Here is a 20,746-nt window from a genome sequence, read left to right as displayed (position 1 = left end):
AAAAATAATGGTATAACTTTGTTTAGGTTAATTTTTTATTTTGAGCATATAACTTTGTTTAGGTTAATAAATACATGCATTTTAATTTTGAGTATATATATATATATATATTTCAGCAAAATGTAGTAATGTAACAAAAAAGATTTTAGAATAGAAAAGAATAAGAGAAATTTTGAGAAGAATTAAAGGAGAAAGATAATTTTATGAAGAAAAAATAAAAAAATTATATAAGGACTAGTTTGACTAATTTTTAAAATTTGATGGATGAAAATGACTTACGTCTAGACTTTTAAGGACTATTTTGACTAATTGAAAACTTTTTTATATGTCAAACGACACGTGGCACCTGTCACGTAGCGTGCCACGTGTTACTAACCTACCATGTGGCGTGTCACGTCATCATGCCACGTGGCATTGAACGTGACACGTCATCATCTAATTGACGGAAGGACTAGTTTATCTTTCAAGACTAATTTAATTAAAAAAATCATTCAGAGACAAAAATAAAGATCACGTGATCTTTCAGAGACGAATTTTAACATTAACCCCTTTAATTATTTAACAAGCCACCATATCTGACTAAAATCAAAGTCTTACCCCACATAAACATGACATTCGTCCCTTTCTCTTCCCACCACACATTCTCCCACTCCCCACCCAAACAAAAACTACTATACACACTGACACTCACCCTCCCTCCTCTCACTACCAATGGCAGATTCCACAACAACCCCCACATGGCACCAACTCTTGGGAAGCAACAACTGGGAGAATCTCCTTGACCCGCTCCACCCTCACCTCCTCAACCTCATCCTCCGCTGCGGCGACTTCATCCAAGCCACCTATGACGCCTTCAACAACGACAAAAACTCCCCCTACTGCGGCTCCAGCCGTTACGGGAAGCCCTCTTTCTTCAAGAAAGTCATGTTTGATGATCTCGAAAGTTACACTGTCGCGTGCTTTCTGTACGGCACCGCGCGCGTGTCCGTCCCCGAAGCGCTTCTTGCACTCCCTTTCACGTGAGGCGTGGGACCGCGAGTCCAACTGGATCCGGTACATAGCTGTGACGATTGATGAGGTCAGCAAGAAGTTGAACCGGCGTGAGATCTATGTTGTGTGGCACGGCACCACCCGGGACTTTGAGTGGATTGATGTGTTTGGAGCTGCTCCTGAATCTGCAACCGGCTTGTTGAATGCCAAGAGTTTAAGGTATTTATTATATTTTTGCATATATATGTGGAATGGGCTTGAAATCGTCATAAATGCTTAAAATTGCAATAGTAATTTATAATTGGGTATTTTTTGTTTAGAAAAAAAGTTAAATAAAGAAACGGAAGGATCGTTCGACTTTGATTTCTTTTTTTTAAATATGATGATGCAAAAAGTCATTTGATGGAAAAGAACTTGCATGAATAAGGGTGGGTTTGAAAACTTCATGGCTATTTTTCTAGGAACTTTATTCTTTATATATGCTATTATTTTATTAATAAAATTTTTATTATTTTTTTATATAAATTCTTTTTTATTATTTATTATTTTGTTTTTTATTAATTTTTAATTTAATAGTGTATAATTTTATAATTATAGTTTTTGAATATTATATTTATTATTTTTTTATAATATAATTTATTAATTTCATTAGATAAAATAAATTAAAAAATTAATCATAAATAATAATAATAATAAAAATTTATAATATATTAAAAAATTTCAAAAATACTAAAAATAATACTATATAAAAAATATACTAAAAAATTACGAAAAAATTAAAAATATTTAAAAAAATATTATTATAATTTAATATCATATATTTTTTTAATAATTATTTATCTAAAAATAATTTTAACTAATATTATTTAAATAATATTTATTTTTTTAAAATTAATTTTAATATAGAATTATCGAACATAAATTATATTGACACAAATTTATTTTTATCCAAAATCAATTTTATAAAATTAATTTCATTCGATTTAATAAACGCAAATCTAAATAGGCAAATATACACTAGCACGTTTATTTCCAATAAAATAATTTTTCTTTTCTTTTCGATTTTCTATTTTATTTTTGGGTTATAAGAGGAAAAGAATTTCTGATGAAGACTCTTTTACGTAAGCAAAAATATTCTGTTTTGCAATTCGGTATTGAATATGCAGGACGGCTTTAGTTCCGTGGAAATATTTGTAGTAATAGTTTTGGCATTTTTTTTGGTGTCTTAATCGTTTTGGTATAAATACAATGTATATGTCGTAAACTAATTATGTTATTATTTATTATTTATATAAAATACATATTAAAATATAAAATATATATTTAAAATATGTAAAGAATAGGGCAAAAAACAGAAATAAGTCAAGGAAGAAAATAATTTACGTAAATCACCCAAAACAAAAACTGTTTCATGAATTCACCAATGCATATTTATATGTAATTCGAACCAGCTTGATTCGAATTCCATTTCTACATAATTCGAACCAGCGAATTACACACAAACACACACATACTAATTCGAACCAACTTGGTTCGAATTACATGGTATAATTCGAATTATGCTGTTAAAAAATAAATAATTTATTAAAAAAATTAATAATTTAAAAATTAAAAAAATATATTTTATTCTATACAAAATAATTTTAAAAAATAATTTAAAAGATGTTATGAGTATTATAAAAGTTTGTAATATTCTAGTGATTTAGGTAAATACATGATAAAAATATTTTTAAATTATTTTGCATAGAATAAAATATTTTTTGTAGTATAATTTAAATAAATTTATTAAAAATATTCATGATAATTTTTTAATAAAATTATTTAAATTATATGGTGAGATATTACATGATTCGAATTACGCATGGGGAAGTTCAAATATTCAAATTATATGGTGAGCAATTCGAATTCTATACAATACTCTTCTGCCCATTATTGATAGCTCATGAATATTTTTTTAATAAATTTATTCAAAATTATACCACAAAAAAATATTTTATTCTATGCAAAATAATTTAAAAAATGGCTTAAAAAATGTTAGAAGTACTATAAAAATTTGTAATGTCCTAATGACTTAGGATATTAAAGAAATACTCTATATAGTCACTAATAATTTAGAAATTAAAGAAAAAATATTTTTATCATGTATTTACCTAAATCACTAGAATATTATAAATTTTTATAATACTCATAACATCTTTTAATCCATTTTTTAAAATTATTTTGTATAGAATAAAATATATTTATTAATTATTTTATATGGAATAAAATATTTTTTTTCATTTCTAAATTATTATTGACTATGTAGAATATTTTATTTAAAAGTTGAGTACATGCATATATTTACCTAAGTTATTATAACATTACAAATTTTTATAGTACTTTTAACATTTTTTAAGCCATTTTTTAAATTGTTTTGCATAGCATCAAATATTTTTTGTAGTATAATTTAAAAAAAATTATTAAAAAAAATTATTAAAAAATGTTCATGAGCTATTAAAAATGGACAGAAAAATATTGTATGGAATTCGAATTGATAGCTCATTAATATTTTAAAAAAGTCTCGTAATTAAATATTTTGTTAGCTTTTTTTTAATGTATGAAATAAAAAATATATTTTTTTAATTTTTAAATTATTAATTTTTTAATAAATTTTTTAATAAAATTTTTTAATAAGTTATTAATTTTTTAACAGCATAATTCGAATTATACCATGAATTACTATGTGTAATTCGAACCAAGCTGGTTCGAATTAGTGTGTGCGTATGTTTGTGTGTAATTCGAACCAAGCTGGTTCGAATTAACCAAGCTGGTTCGAATTATGTAGAAATGGAGCTGGTTCGAACTACATATAAACGTGCATTGGTGGATTCATGAAGCAGTTTTTGTTTTGGCTGATTCATGTAAATTAAGGCAAAAAACCATTATAAGCCAATGTGCTGTAGAATTTACGTTAATAAACCAAACTGAATATGGTTTCAGTAATGAGGCAGATCATATATTAATATAATTCGAACCAACTTGGTTCGAACTGCATTTCTTAATAATTCGAACTAGGTCAGTTCGAATTATGAGTTGAGTCTTCTTCACAAATCGAACCAGCTTGGTTCGAACTTCGATTGCAAGTAATTCGAACCAGAGTGGTTCGAATTATAGAGAGAGAAGCCGGCCAAAGTAATTCGAACCAGGCTGGTTTGAATTAAACAACTTTAATTCGAAGGAGGCCGGTTCGAATTAGTGGGAGAAAGAGCTCTATATATATGGCTGTAAACGTGAGTTGGTCTCATTAGAGGGAGTAAGATGGCTAGTGAGGAGAGTTTTGTTGTTTTGGTTCACCACAGAGGATCCATTAAGAGGAAAACTCGTAGCGGAGTAAAGTTCACAGATAAGGATCCTCTCTGTATTGTCGTTACTCCTACGACGAGCTTTGATGACCTTGTTAGATCTGTACTGATGAAGCGTGCTCCAGGATACCGTGAAGTATGATTGTTTCACGATTAGTAGCGATGAGGACTTGCAAGTAATGTTTCTTTGTCGGCGGCAGTTTCCGGAGGTGAGGACACCAGAGTTGTTGGCAAAGCTGGTTGATGTGGTATCCAGCTCAGGGGGTTCGAACCGGAATACCACCACTTTAGCAACGGCAGCCGGTTCTAGTTCTCGGCCTCCCGTTGGTTCTTCCTCCGTCCCTGTGTACCAGCCAGTGATCCAACCTGTCGCCTCCCCGTCTTTTGCTGTTGATCTCAACAGCAGCGTAGGCGACGAGGTAGGTTCAAGGGAAAATCCGCCGAACCCTTTACTGGGCGTTGCACCGCTTGGCGTTGGAGACGGATTGTTGGGTGATGTAGAGGAGGATGACGTCAAGCCGGATATGATTGACGATGACAGCGGCGATGATATTGGAGCGAGTGAGCCTACATTGGCGGTAGGTGGTTCTAGCTCTGGCACACAGCAGTATCCACCTCATTTTTCCTCTTTGGACTTGGATGCCATGAGGCAAGAGGGGGTTTCTGGGCACTCTGTTGGATTCGGAGCTAGAGATGCAGAAAGGACTGCTGGTCTGACAGAGTTCCAGGTTGGTCAGCAATTTCAGGATAAAGAGCAGGCCCTGTTAAGTGTGAAGACTTACAGCATCCGGCGAGGGGTACAGTATAAGGTAATCGAGTCTGATTATCGCCTGTATGTGGGCAAGTGTTCTGAGTTTGGGAATGGGTGCACATGGTTGATTTGACTGAGTCTCCGACAGCGCAAGGGCATTTGGGAGGTCAAACGATACAATGGACCTCACACTTGTCTTGCCACCTCCATCTCGAGTGACCACAGGAGTTTGGATTATCATGTGATATCGGCGTTCATTATGCCAATGGTTAGGGCTGATGCATCCGTCAGCATCAAGGTGCTCCTGAATGCCACGGCAGCACACTTTGGGTTTAGGCCGACTTACAGGAGGGTCTGGATGGCTAAGCAGAAGGCTGTTGCCCTCATCTACGGTGACTGGGATGAGTTATACAATGAGCTGCCCAGGTGGGTGTTGGGAGTCCAGTTGACGATGCCTGGTACTGTTACAGTCCTAAGGACTAGCCCCGTTCGAGTTGGAGGACAGGTAGACGAGTCTCAAGCTTATTTTCACAAACTTTTCTGGACATTTTCACCGTGCATCGAGGCATTCCGTCATTGCAAGCCGCTAGTCAGCATTGACGGCACCCATCTATATGGTAAGTACGGAGGAACGTTGCTCATCGCAATTGCACAGGACGGGAACTCGAACATTCTACCTGTTGCATTCGCACTAGTAGAGGGTGAGAATGCTCAGTCTTGGGCATTCTTTCTCTCCCACCTTCGTCAGCACGTGACACCGTAGCCGGGTCTCCTGGTTATATCGGACATGCATAACGACATCAAGGCTGCGCTTGAGGCTCCTGACGGAGGTTGGTTACCCCCATCTGCATACCGTGCATTCTGCATTCGACACGTAGCTGCTAACTTTGCCCTTACTTTCAAGGGCAAAGACGCACGTAGGCTTCTTGTGAATGCGGCGTATGCCAAGATCGAGGTTGAGTTTGATTACTGGTTTGATATTCTGCGGTCTGAAGACCCGGCGATGTGTGAGTGGGCGAACCGGATTGATTATTCCTTGTGGACTCAGCATCGTGACGAGGGGCGGAGATTCGGTCACATGACGACGAATATCTCCGAGTGTGTGAACTCAATCCTCAAGGGTGTCAGAAACCTACATGTATCCTCATTGGTGAAGGCAACATATGGTAGGCTTGCGGAACTTTTTGTTCGCAAGGGGAGAGAGGCTGAGACCCAGATGGGAATCGGACAACAATTCACTCAGCACTTGGACAAGTGTATTGAGGCCAACTTGAAGACGGCGATGTGCTTCACGGTGACTTTGTATGACAGGGATAATTCCGAGTTCACCGTAGCCGAAACCATTCTGACTGGTTCCTTCTCATTGGGTAGCTACAGAGTATCGCTTGCCGCTCGGACATGTGACTGCGGGTACTTCCAGGCGCTTTATTTCCCATGTTCGCGCGCACTTGCATGTTGTGCCTACTCACTGGTGAACTGGACCACTTATGTTCACAGCGTGTATAGGATTAGTTCGGTATTCAGTGTGTATCGTATGGGATTCACCCCTCCGATTCCGGAGGGTTTCTGGCCACCATACGACAGGCCTACTGTGATACCGGACCTTGACAAGAGGCATGCGAGAGAGGGTCGTCCGAGGTCCACCAGGATACGAACAAATATGGACGAGGCAGATCCAAACTGTCCAAAGAGATGTGGCCTATGTCGCCAACCCGGACACACACGTCGGAGTTGCCCACAGTTGGGTGGATCGTCTCACACTAGGGGCCATTAGTAGCCATGTTCTTAGCGTTAGTACTTATTTTAGTTAAGTTTTATTGTTGATTTTTTAACTTTCATGTATTCAGCATGCTGCGTTAAGTAATGAATATGTTATGTATCACTTTGAGTCTTGCTACAAATAAATGCAAAATTTAATAAATAAATGTACATATTAGACTATTATATGATGCAATGATTATAAATAGTTACTGATAAATCCGGTAAACAACCGTTTTCAAAGTACAACTCGATGAACAAACAACAAAGGAAAACAGCTCTAAAATAACAACAAAAGTACATATGGCTGTGATACATGAATAAACCCTACGGAACAAAATACATGATACATGACTCATTTAAATAAATGCGAGCACGTACCGCAACGACGAGGTACCCGTGCTCGCTGACCTCTGCGGATAAACGGCTCTTCATCCTCGATCTCATCCGCATCTTCATCCGGGCCAGGCTGTGCAGGTGGCGTAAAATGGGCGGGTGCCGCAGACGGCTCGGCAACAGACTCTGATGCACCAGCGTAGGCGGATGGTGGGGTACCTCCCAAACCAAAATGGTCACCAACATATGCCGTAGGAGGCTCGTTGAGATCAACGACTAACGGTGCCTGCGTGCTGGATGTCTGACCATGCCTTCGGGCCGGCACGTCCTCCTGCATGATGGCGGTGATGTCATCCAGAAACTGTGCACCCCCGAAGTCTGCATCAAGCGTATCTGAGGCAAGGAAGTCTGACCACTGTGATCCCGGAATAACCCATGGGGTACCCTCCTGCTGAGGCTGGTCATGGGCGGGTACACCACCGAAGTAATCTCCAAGAGGCCCCAACCCAAGTCCAGCGTGACCAGGGTCAGCCACGTCACCCATACCTGATCCATACTACTCACCTCCTTGTCCGCCATCGTGGGTACTAACACCATGAACTGCAACAACACCTGCACCATCCCCGCCCACCGGACCATGCTGATCGTCGCCATCGTTGTCAGGGTCACGAGGACGGTGGTCCCCCTACCACGCCCTCTCCGTCTCCCTCCCTGGCCTCGTCGTCCGCCTCTAGTGGGACCGTCATCGTCATGATCGTCAATAGCCGCATCAAGCCACCTCCACTCACGCTGGCTCCGTCGTGTCCCCACACGAGCTCTCCTCTCAACCCGCCGCCTGTCCGGCACGTCCTCAGGTCGATCCATGTCAGGAACTCGCCCAGCACCCCTCTGTGAGGCCTCAACTTGAATAGGAACGGCTCTCGGATCCATCAACTGCATCTCCGAAGACAAGAACATCTTTCCATGCTGCCTCCACCAATCGAGGAACTGCTGCGACGGTCCAGGGTCGGCAACAACATCGAACCTCAGCACGGTGTCCGCACGGGAGTCCCAATAAAGATGCCACTTCTGCAACTGGTAAGGGAACCATCGATCGCCGCCTCTGTCGTCTTTGGACATCAGAAATTCGATGTTCAGGGCGGGATTCTGACAGGGCTGCACACCTCCAAACTGCGGAAGAACCCTATCTATCTGATGCCACTCTATGACGGCAAAGTAGATCAGCGACGTCACAGACCGCCACAACGCCATATGCCGAGGCTTCAAAGCCTCTGGATGCACAACCTGAAGTACGTAGGGAGTTGTGTAAGGCATCCAGATAAACTGCACAGAGAACTCTCCATTGTTAGGGCAACTCATGGACCCAACTCATAAACTGTGGTTAAATAAAGAAACTTATTACGTAGCGTACTCACTTCCCTGTCCTGTAACCGGTCTATCCTCAGCCTCCACATCTGCACTCTAGGACCTTTCTCGCTACCGGAAGGGTTGTATCCTGACCACCTGCATCATAAATGTGTGTTTAGGGTTTGTAATACTTTTTTAATCAACATGGAATTATTTATATTCAATTGAAATAGAGAAGGCTAAGTAGAGTACCTCGACCCCAATGGCCAGCTGAACGTCTCATACCGTTCAGGCCTAAACCGAGGAAATCGTCAGAAGATCCAAGACTGAAGTAGCTGAAGTGGGCCCACTAACTTGACCACATGTCTGTTCGCCACTCGGCACATGCACCGGTACAACCAGGCCAGTGCTGCAGAACCCCAGCTGTAGGTACCCATCTCCTCCAGCCTAGCTACGTAGGGAAGCCATCTGATGTGAATGCAGTTGCCGGACTTGTCCGCAAACAGCTGCGTACCCAACAACATCATGATGTATGCACGGGCATATCTCCGCACAGTTTCGTCATCAGCTTCCTCAGGGCACTCACCAAAAGTCTCTTAAAACCAGCTGCAGTTCACTGCGTACTTCTGAACCTGGCTGGGAGGAGGAACCACTCCGAGCAACTCCTGGAACTACACCCAGGCTGGACGGCCACCCTGGATGTAAATATGGAATTCTGATAGGCAGCCGCTGACGTAACGCCCGTCCACTGGCAAACCCAACTGGTATGCCACGTCCTAAAGTGTGATCGTGCACTCTCCGAACGGCATGTGAAACGTGTGCGTCTCCAGACGTCATCGCTTGACGAATGCACTGACAAGGGCCTCGTCTAATCGGAACCATCTATCGTTCAGCCTTGCTAGATGGTATAACCCGGCCATCTGCAAGTATGGAACGTATCTGTCATCGAGTCGCATGCCCTGCTGCCGCCGCATGCTCCGGATGCATCGCTGGGGCTGCACATGACATGCACCGCATTGTTAGAACCAGCTTCATAACCAATGACAAACATAGCCAAAATGATAAATCATCAAGAAAACGTCATACTAAATAAAACCGCATAAAAATCCATGAACGAGAACCACATGCAAAACAACTACTATAGACCACACAGTTAAACCACTAACATAAAACAGCTAAACTAGAACCACTTTCATAAAACTGCTTAACTAAAACCATGAACATAAAACAACTAACATAAACCACGAACATAGAAAAACAAACATAAACCACTAACATAAAACAGCTAACATAAAACAACTAAAACATACCACTAACATAAAACAACTAACACAAACCACTAACATAAAACAACTAACATAAACCACCAACATAAAAAAACAAACATAAACTACTAACATAAAACAGCTACATAAAACAACTAAAACATACCATTAACATAAAACAACTAACACAAACCACTTACATAAAACAACTAACATAAACCACTAACATAAAAAAACCATACCACTTACAAAAAATAACTAACATAAACCACAAACTAAACCACCAACATAAAACAACCAACACAAAACAACCAACACAAAACAACTAACATAAACCACTAAAATAAACCACTAACATAAACCACCAGCAGAAACCACCTACATAAACCACCAACTAAACCACAATCTAAACCGCATGCAGAATCTCTCAACTAAACCACCAGCAATACCACAACGATTTACTGCTAGCACTAAGTTATTTCTATACTAACCTCGTCGTTGATGACCCCGGCTATATGAGCAACTCCGTCCAAGCGATATAACTGTGTCGGATCGTCCCCCATCAGTAGAGTATTTCGCTCAGGTCTTCGTCGGATAGAATCTGGGTCGTTTTCTCTGAGATTTGGTGGGGTAAGGGAAATGAGGAATTGTTCGAATGAGGCTGATTCGAACTCCTTATATAGCCGAATCACCTGTAATTCGAACCAGGTAGGTTCGAATTATTAATGAGCCACGACAAGGGTAATTCGAACCAGGTTGGTTCGATTTACATGCAATTGTATACTTCGTATAATTCGAACTACCCTAGTTCGAATTATGTGCATAATTTCGAACCACATTGGTTCGAATTATGTTCAACCTTTTCTCACCCTAATTCGAACTGCCATGGTTCGATTTATTAACATTTGTAGTTTGAACCAGACTGGTTCGAATTACATTAAAATTATCACCTGGCTTATTGCTGAAACGATTTTCGTTTTGACTTATTTACGTACCTTGAAATTGCCATTGGCTTATTAGGGTATTTTGCCCTTTTTTTATTTGGAATAGGACACCTAATTTAAAAGATATATATAATAACCCATTAATGGTATGATATGTGCGTTTGTTTTACAAAATTGTTATTTACATATTAAAATTGGTATCCACATTTTTTACATTTAAAAACAAAAAAATATATGAAAAATAAAAAATGAGTGAGTTTGAAAATAAAAGGCTAATATAAAAATAATACTATTATTTTTAGTGTAAAATAACATTATTCTTTAAGGCAAAAAACAGAAATAAGTCAAGGGAGAAAATAATTTACGGGGCAAAATACCCTAATAAGCCCATGGCAGTTTCAAGGTACGTAAATAAGCCAAAACGAAAATCGTTTCAGCAATAAGCCAGGTGATAATTTTAATGTAATTCGAACCAGCCTGGTTCGAACTACAAATGTTAATAAATTGAACCAAGGCAGTTCGAATTAGGGTGAGAAAAGGTTGAACATAATTCGAACCAATGTGGTTCGAAATTATGAAGCACATAATTCGAACTAGGGTAGTTCGAATTATACGAAGTATAGCATTGCATGTAAATCGAACCAACCTGGTTCGAATTACCCTTGTTGTGGCTCATTAATAATTTGAACCTACCTGGTTCGAATTACAGGTGATTCGGCTATATAAGGAGTTCAAATCAGCCTCATTCGAACCATTCATTCTTTCCCCTATCCCACCAAATCCCAGAGAAAACGACCCAGATTCTATCCGACGAAGACCTGAGCGGAATACTCTGCTGATGGGGAACGATCCGGCACGGTTATATCGCTTGGATGGAGTTGCTCATATAGTCGGGGTCATCAACGACGAGGTTAGTACAAAAATAACTTAGTGCTAGCAGTAAATCGTTGTGGTATTGCTGGTGGTTTAGTTGAGAGATTCTGCATGCGGTTTAGATTGTGGTTTAGTTGGTGGTTTATGTAGGTGGTTTCTGCTGGTGGTTTATGTTAGTGGTTTATTTTAGTGGTTTATGTTAGTTGTTTTGTGTTGGTTATTTTATGTTGGTGGTTTATGTTAGTTGTTTTTTGTAAGTGGTATGATTTTTTTATGTTAGTGGTTTATGTTAGTTGTTTTATGTAAGTGGTTTGTGTTAGTTGTTTTATGTTAGTGGTATGTTTTAGTTGTTTTATGTTAGCTGTTTTATGTTAGTGGTTTATGTTTATTTTTTTATGTTGGTGGTTTATGTTAGTTGTTTTATGTTAGTGGTTTGTGTTAGTTGTTTTATGTTAGTGGTATGTTTTAGTTGTTTTTATGTTAGCTGTTTTATGTTTGTGGTTTATGTTTATTTTTTTATGTTGGTGGTTTATGTTAGTTGTTTTATGTTAGTGGTTTGTGTTAGTTGTTTTATGTTAGTGGTTTGTGATTCTTGTTTTGCGTTAGCTGTTTTATGTTCATGGTTTTAGTTAAGTAGTTTTATGAAAGTGGTTCTAGTTTAGCTGTTTTATGTTAGTGGTTTAACTGTGTGGTCTATGGTAGTTGTTTTGCATGTGGTTCTCGTTCATGAATTTTTATGCGGTTTTATTTAGTATGACGTTTTCTTGATGATTTATCATTTTGGCTATGTTTGTCATTGGTTATGAAGCTGGTTCTAACAATGCGGTGCATGTCATGTGCAGCCCCAGCGATGCATCCGGAGCATGCGGCGGCAGCAGGGCATGCGACTCGATGACAGATATGTTTCGTACTTGCAGATGGCCGGGCTATACCATCTAGCAAGGCTGAACGATAGATGGTTCCGATTAGATGAGGCCCTTGTCAGTGCATTCGTCGAGCGATGGCGTCTGGAGACGCACACATTTCACATGCCGTTCGGAGAGTGCACGATCACACTTTAGGACGTGGCATACCAGTTGGGTTTGCCAGTGGACGGGCGTTACGTCAGCGGCTGCCTATCAGAATTCCATATTTATATCCAGGGTGGCCGTCCAGCCTGGGTGTGGTTCCAGGAGTTGCTCGGAGTGGTTCCTCCTCCCAGCCAGGTTCAGAAGTACGCAGTGAACTGCAGCTGGTTTCAGGAGACTTTTGGTGAGTGCCCTGAGGAAGCTGATGACGAAACTGTGCGGAGATATGCCTGTGCATACATCATGATGTTGTTGGGTACGCAGCTGTTTGCGGACAAGTCCGGCAACTGCATTCACATCAGATGGCTTCCCTACGTAGCTAGGCTGGAGGAGATGGGTACCTACAGATGGGGTTCTGCAGCACTGGCCTGGTTATACCGGTGCATGTGCCGAGTGGCGAACAGACATGTGGTCAAGTTAGCGGGCCCACTTCAGCTACTTCAGTCTTGGATCTTCTGACGATTTCCTCGGTTTAAGCCTGAAGGGTATGAGACGTTCAGCTGGCCATTGGCGTCAAGGTACTCTACTTAGCCTTCTCTATTTCAATTGAATATAAATAATTCCATGTTGATTAAAAAAGTATTACAAATCTTAAACACACATTTATGATGCAGGTGGTCAGGATACAACCCTTCCGGTAGCGAGAAGGGTCCTAGAGTGCAGATGTGGAGGCTGAGGATAGACCGGTTACAGGCAGGGAGGTGAGTACGCTACGTAATAAGTTTCTTTATTTAACCACAGTTTATGAGTTGGGTCCATGAGTTGCCCTAACAATGGAGAGTTCTCCGTGCAGTTTATCTGGATGCCTTACACAACTCCCTACGTATTTCAGGTTGTGCATCCAGAGGCTTTGGAGCCTCGGCATATGGCGTTGTGGCGGTCTGCGATGTCGCTGATCTACTTTTGCCGTCATAGAGTGGCATCAGATAGATAGGGTTCTTCCGCAGTTTGGAGGTGTGTAGCCCTGTCCGAATCCCGCCCTGAACATCGACTTTCTGATGTCCAAGGACGGCAGAGGCGGCGATCGATGGTTCCCGTACCAGTTGCAGAAGTGGCATCTCTATTGGGACTCCCGTGTGGACACCGTGCTGAGGTTCGATGTTGTTGCCGACCCTGGACCGTCGCAGCAGTTCCTCGATAGGTGGAGGCAGCATGGAAAGAGGTTCCTATCTCCGGAGATGCAGTTGATGGATCCGAGAGCCGTTCCTATTCAAGTTGAGGCCTCACAGAGGGGTGCTGGGCGAGTTCCTGACATGGATCGGCCTGAGGACGTGCCGGACAGGCGGCGGGTTGAGAGGAGAGCTCGTGTGGGGACACGACGGAGCGTGAGTGGAGGTGGCTTGATGCGGCTATTGACGATCATGACGATGACGGTCCCGCAAAAGGCGGACGACGAGGCCAGGGAGGGAGACGGAGAGGGCGTGGTGGGGGGACCACCGTCCTCGTGACCCTGACGACGATTGCGACGATCAGCATGGTCCGGTGGGCGGGGATGGTGCATGTGTTGTTGCAGTTCATGGTGTTAGTACCTACGATGGCGGACAAGGAGGTGAGTGGTATGGGTCAGGTATGGGTGACGTGGCTGACCCTGGTCACGCTGGACTTGGGTTAGGGCCTCTTTGAGATTACTTCGTTGGTGTACCCACCCATGACCAGCCTCAGCAGGAGGGTACCCCATGGATTATTCTGGGATCACAGTGGTCAGAATTCCTTGCCTCAGATACGCTTGATGCGGACTTCGGGGGTGCACAGTTTCTGGATGACATCACCACCATCATGCAGGAGGACGTGCCGGCCCGGAGGCGTGGTCAGACATCCAGCACGTAGGCACCGTTAGACGTTGATCTCAACGAGCCTCCTACGACATATGTTGGTGACCATTTTAGTTTGGGAGGTACCCCACCATCCGCCTACGCTGGTGCATTAGAGTCTGTTGCCGAGCCGTCTGCGGCACCCGCCCATTTTACGCCACCTGCACAGCCTGGCCCGGATGAGGATGCGGATGAGATCGAGGATGAGGAGCCGTTTATCCGCAGAGGTCAGCGGGCACGGGTACCCCGTTGTTGCGGTACGTGCTCGCATTTATTTAAATGAGTCATGTATCATGTATTTTGTTCCGTAGGGTTTATTCATGTATCACAGCCATATGTACTTTTGTTGTTATTTTAGAGCTGTTTTCCTTTGTTGTTTGTTCATCGAGTTGTACTTTGAAAACGGTTGTTTACCGGATTTATTAGTGACTTTTTATAATCATTGCATCATATAACAGTCTAATATGTACATTTATTTATTAAATTTTGCATTTATTTGTAGCAAGACTCAAAGTGATACATAACATATTCATTACTTAACGCAGCATGCTGAATACATGAAAGTTAAAAAATCAACAATAAAACTTAACTAAAATAAGTACTAACGCTAAGAACATGGCTACTAATGACCCCCAGTGTGAGACGATCCACCCAACTGTGGGCAACTCCGACGTGTGTGTCCGGGTTGGCGACATAGGCCACATCTCTTTGGACGGTTTGGATCTGCCTCGTCCATATTTGTTCGTATCCTGGTGGACCTCGGACGACCCTCTCTCGCACGCCTCTTGTCAGGGTCCGGTATCACAGTAGGCCCGTCGTATGGTGGCCAGAAACCCTCCGAAATCGGAGGGGTGAATCCCATACCATACACACTGAATACCGAACTAATCCTATACACGCTGTGAACATAAGTGGTCCAGTTCACCCGTGAGTAGGCACAACATGCAAGTGCGTGCGGACGTGGGAAATGAAGCGCCTGGAAACCCGCAGTCACATGTCCGAGCGGCAAGCGATACTCTGTAGCTACCCAATGAGAAGGAACCAGTCGGAGAGGTTTCGGCTACGGTGAACTCAAAATTATCCCTGTCATACAAAGTCACCGTGAAGCACCTCGCCGTCTTCAAGCTGGCCTCAATACAGGTAGGTTTCTGACACCCTTGAGGATTGAGTTCACACATTCGGAGATATTCGTCGTCATGTGACCGAATCTCCGCCCCTCATCACGATGCTGAGTCCACAATGAATAATCAATCCGGTTCGCCCACTCACACATCGCCGGGTCTTCAGACCGCAGAATATCAAACCAGTAATCAAATCAACCTCGATCTTGGCATACGCCGCATTCACAAGAAGCCTACGTGCGTCTTTATCCTTGAAGGTAAGGGCAAAGTTAGCAGCTACGTGTCGAATGCAGAATGCACGGTATGCAGATGGAGGTAACCAACCTCCGTCAGGAGCCTCAAGCGCAGCCTTGATGCCGTTATGCTTGTCCGATATAACCAGCAGACCCGGCTGCGGTGTCACGTGCTGACGAAGGTGGGAGAGAAAGAATGCCCAAGACTCAGCATTCTCACCCTCTACTAGTGCGAATGCAACAGGTAGAATGTTCGAGTTCCCGTCCTGTGCAATTGCGATGAGCAACGTTCCTCCGTACTTGCCATACAGATGGGTGCCGTCAATGCTGACTAGCGGCTTGCAATGACGGAATGCCTCGATGCACGGTGGAAATGTCCGGAAAAGTCTGTGAAAATAAGCTTAAGACTCGTCTACCTGTCCTCCAACTCGAACGGTGCTAGTCCTTAGGACTGCAACAGTACCAGGCATCGTCAACTGGACTCCCAACACCCACCTGGGCAGCTTGTTGTATGACTCATCCCAGTCACCGTAGATGAGGGCAACAGCCTTCTGCTTAGCCATCCAGACCCTCCTGTAAGTCGGCCTAAACCCAAAGTCTACTGCCGTGGCATTCAGGAGCACCTTGATGCTGACGGATGCATCAGCCCTAACCATTGGCATAATGAACGTCGATATCACATGATAATCCAAACTCCTGTGGTCACTCGAGTTGGAGGTGGCAAGACAAGTGTGAGGTCCATTGTATCGTTTGACCTCCCAAATGCCCTTGCGCTGCCGGAGACTCAGTCGAATCAACCATGTGCACCCATTCCCAAACTCAGAACACTTGCCCACATACCGGCGATAATCAGACTCGATTACCTTGTACTGTACCCCTCGCCGGATGCTGTAAGTCTTCACACTTAACAGGGCCTGCTCTTTATCCTGAAATTGCTGACCAACCTGGAACTCTGTCAGATCAGCAGTCCCTTCCGTATCTCTAGCTCCGAATCCAACAGAGTGCCTAGAAACTCCCTCCTGCCTCATGGCATCCAAGTCCAAAGAGGAAAAATGAGGTGGATACTGCTGTGTGCCAGAGCTAGAACCACATACCGCCAATGCAGGCTCACTCGCTCCAATATCATCGCCGCTGTCATCGTCAATCATATCCGGCTCGACGTCATCCTCCTCTACATCACCCAACAATCCGTCTCCAACGCCAAGCGGTGCAACGCCCAGTAAAGGGTTCGGCAGATTTTCCCTTGAACCTACCTCGTCGCCTACGCTGCCGTTGAGATCAACAGCAAAAGACGGGGAGGCGACAGGTTGGACCACTGGCTGGTACACAGGGACGGAGGAAGAACCAACGACAGGCCGAGAACTTGAACCGGCTGCCGTCGCTAAAGTGGTGGTATTCCGGTTCGAACCCCCTGAGCTGGATACCACATCAACCAGCTTTGCCAACAACTCTGGTGTCCACACCTCCGGAAACTGCCGCCGACAAAGAAACATTACTTGCAAGTCCTCATCACTACTAATCGTGAAACAATCATACTTCACGGTATCCTGGAGCACCGTGATTGGAATGCGATAGAAAAACTTCTTAACCCGTTTCGCACCTTCTAGACCGAGCTTCATCAGTACAGATCTAACAAGGTCATCAAAGCTCGTCGTAGGAGTAACGACAATACAGAGAGGATCCTTATCTGTGAACTTTACTCCGCTACGAGTTTTCCTCTTAATGGATCCTCTGTGGTGAACCAAAACAACAAAACTCTCCTCACTAGCCATCTTACTCCCTCTAATGAGACCAACTCACGTTTACAACCATATATATGGAGCTCTTTCTCCCACTAATTCGAACCGGCCTCCTTCGAATTAAAGTTGTTTAATTCAAACCAGCCTGGTTCGAATTACTTTGGCCGGCTTCTCTCTCTATAATTCGAACCACTCTGGTTCGAATTACTTGCAATCGAAATTCGAACCAAGCTGGTTCGATTTGTGAAGAAGACTCAACTCATAATTCGAACTGACCTAGTTCGAATTATTAAGAAATGCAGTTCGAACCAAGTTGGTTCGAATTATATTAATATATGATCTGGCTCATTACTGAAACCATATTCAGTTTGACTTATTAACGTAAATTCTACAGCACATTGGTTTATAATGGTTTTTTGCCCTAAAAAAATGGTTGAATAGATTAAATTCTACAAAAAAAAAATTAAATTTGAGATAAAATTTTTAGATACTGACAAATTTAGATTAAAGAGTCTGATAGATACCAAACTGTATTCACAGTTTCATTTGATCAATATGAAACAATAATTAAAATTTATTTTAATTATTTAATTTAATATTTATAATTTTATGTTTATCATATTTACAATTATATATTTATTATATTTAATATTATTGAACTATTTTAATAATAATTAAAATATAAAATAAAATTTGTTTCTTATTATTTCTGATAAAAAAAATATATGAGAAAATATAAAAAAATAACGTTTTTTTATAAAAAATGTAAATAATAAATTAAAAAAATTAATTTTATAATTATTTTAATTTTAATTTAATTAGGTTTGTTTATGTTTAGTGAGTTTAGGACATAACCCATTTTTCACCGTCTATCTAGCAAAATTGAAAAATATATATGAAACATCCCAGTTGCAAGCACATAAATAATTGAACTTAACTTTAATTTATTTTATTTAATTTTGTTCCCATGTGTATCAATTAGATCAATCTAATCAATAACCGAAGAAAGTCTTGCAAATTAATTAATGCAAAAACTTGGACAAAGCCAAAGACGGAGACGGCAGCAGCAGCAGCAGCGACAGCGAGGAAGACGCAGCGACAGCGAGGAAGACGATGACGTCCCCAAAGTAATGAAGGGTTGGCTAACAATCTACACCTCCGAAGATCCAAAATCTCCATTCACAAAACTAAGCGCAAGGACACAAGTCTTAACCAAAGTGAAAGCCCTGTTGAAACTCTACAAAGACGAGAACCCTAGCGTGGTCCTGGTAGGGCACAGCCTAGGTGCATCCTTGTCCATCGTGAGCGCTTTCGACCTCGTTGAAAACGGCATCACCGACGTCCCCGTCGCCGCTTTCGTTTTTGGTTCACCCCACATTGGGAACAAGGCATTCAACGAGAGAGTGAAGAGTTTCAATAACTTGAAGGTTCTTCATGTGAGAAACGTGATTGCCGTAATTCCTCATTACCCAGGGAGGCTGCTAGGGTACGAATATACCGGCGTGGAGCTCGAGATCGATACGCGAAAATCGCCGAATCTGAAGGACTCGAAGAACCCTAGCGACTGGCATAACCTGCAGACAATGCTGCATGTGGTGGCGGGGTGGAATGGGAAGCATGGTGAGTTTAAGTTGAGAGTGAAGAGAAGCTTGGCTCTTGTGAACAAGTCTTGTGAGTTTTTGAAGGATGAGTACCGCGTGCCTGGGTTATGGTGGGTTGAGAAGAATAAAGGGATGGTGAAAAGGTACGATGGTGAGTGGGTCCTGGATGCCCCAGAAGCGGAGGACATACCTGTGCCTGAAGATTATGATTGAATGGGAATAAGAAAGAGAGATAAAAAAACTTAAGTGTCTATACTAATTTTGTTTTGTAAATGAGCACTTGTGAGTGTGAAAATAATGAGAGTATGTATGTGTTGATTTAGTAAATACAAATAATAATATGCTGAAAATGTTAGAGGACAACATTTTTATTGAAAAGAAAATAGAAAAATAATCGGTGTTAATTTAAATATATAAAAAAAATAATTTTGTTAAGTAAACAATGAAAATAGTGAACAATATGAATAATGAATTCAAATTTTGGCTCATCAAAGACAAAAATAAATTTGTGTAGAATAAAATATAAATCTGCGATAAATTAATTTTTGATTTGTCGATCGAGGGATAACCTAAAAAACTAAAAAAAAATCATAATCTAAAATGACAAAACATTTCTCTTAATATATGTCTATAGTTTTTCTTTAACTATTTTTTTTAAATAAACAACCACTGTTTGTGTAATCAAAATGACAAAATAAATCATAATCCAAAATGTGATAACATTATTTGTCGTCGTCGTATGTTACTTCAAAAACTTATTGTGTGTCACGAAATAGTTAACTGAATTAGATATAATCCCTCTTTGAATTATATTAATTTGACTAATTCGCGTGGATATGGTGGTCCTAATAACACGCCGTACTATGGATACGGTGTTCTATTTTGTAAGTCGTGAATCAACTCTTTTCCCTTCAATTTCCTATTATTTGGGTTGAATCTTGTTGAGTTTAAAAAAAGATTTTATTATGGAAAAGTATAGCAAACATCTTTTCTACTAGTGAATATAAATCAACTCTATTATAATTTAAATTTTATAAATAAATAAAAATTTAAAAATTAAAATTTAAAATTTAAAAAAGATTCTATCTATATTTATTAATTATAATCATATTTATAGTATACAATAAAAATAATTCACAAAAAATCTAATTCCCTTTCATTCACTTGGAAACAGTCAAATCTCTCCCTCCACAAAGTTGTCATTTCCACGCAGTTTTCGGCGCCGCCCATTAACTACCGCCACGTCTTTCGTCACGTTGCGTGGCCTTTTTCGCGCGTCTCGCTATTGTCTTTTTTCGTTGGACATAACCGCCTCCACTGCCATGAATTATAATCTCGATACATTTGCACCGCCAAACACCATCGCGGTCTCTATCCGTTGCGCCAGACAGTGCAGAATTTGCACCCAACGGCTCCTTATCCGTCGCGACGCAGCCACCGCCAAATCCTCATTCGCGACGAGCGATCAACTATTTCGATCCATGGCGACTTTTCCACTCGCGATGCGCGACCTCTATGGCTTCCTCCTCGCAACGTGCCACTGTGAGTCCGCACCGTCCACGCAACACT

General features: G+C 41.3%; 1 protein-coding gene across 5 annotated transcripts; it reads left to right on the top strand.

The window, feature by feature from the left end:
- Nucleotides 1-600: 600 nt before the first annotated feature.
- Nucleotides 601-19,540, top strand: LOC112789907 (phospholipase A1-IIdelta). 5 transcript variants are annotated; one of them, XM_072232620.1, is made up of 6 exons: nucleotides 634-1,209; nucleotides 11,442-11,642; nucleotides 12,448-13,190; nucleotides 13,287-13,373; nucleotides 13,505-14,740; nucleotides 18,559-19,540. In XM_072232620.1, exon 6 carries the CDS (start codon nucleotides 18,602-18,604, stop codon nucleotides 19,388-19,390), a length of 789 nt encoding a protein of 262 aa, XP_072088721.1. In that variant the 5' UTR covers nucleotides 634-1,209; nucleotides 11,442-11,642; nucleotides 12,448-13,190; nucleotides 13,287-13,373; nucleotides 13,505-14,740; nucleotides 18,559-18,601; the 3' UTR covers nucleotides 19,391-19,540. The 5 variants fall into 5 exon arrangements, with proteins under 5 accessions (XP_025687850.1, XP_029152458.1, XP_029152459.1 ...); XM_029296625.2 differs by lacking the exon at nucleotides 11,442-11,642 and having other exon boundaries at nucleotides 606-1,209; XM_029296626.2 differs by lacking the exon at nucleotides 11,442-11,642 and having other exon boundaries at nucleotides 606-1,209; nucleotides 13,466-14,740.
- The last annotated feature ends 1,206 nt before the right edge of the window (nucleotides 19,541-20,746 follow it).

Source organism: Arachis hypogaea, chromosome 3 (assembly GCF_003086295.3).
Source record: "Arachis hypogaea cultivar Tifrunner chromosome 3, arahy.Tifrunner.gnm2.J5K5, whole genome shotgun sequence".
Classification (NCBI taxonomy): domain Eukaryota; kingdom Viridiplantae; phylum Streptophyta; class Magnoliopsida; order Fabales; family Fabaceae; genus Arachis; species Arachis hypogaea.
This window is presented reverse-complemented; position numbering and strand designations above follow the sequence as displayed.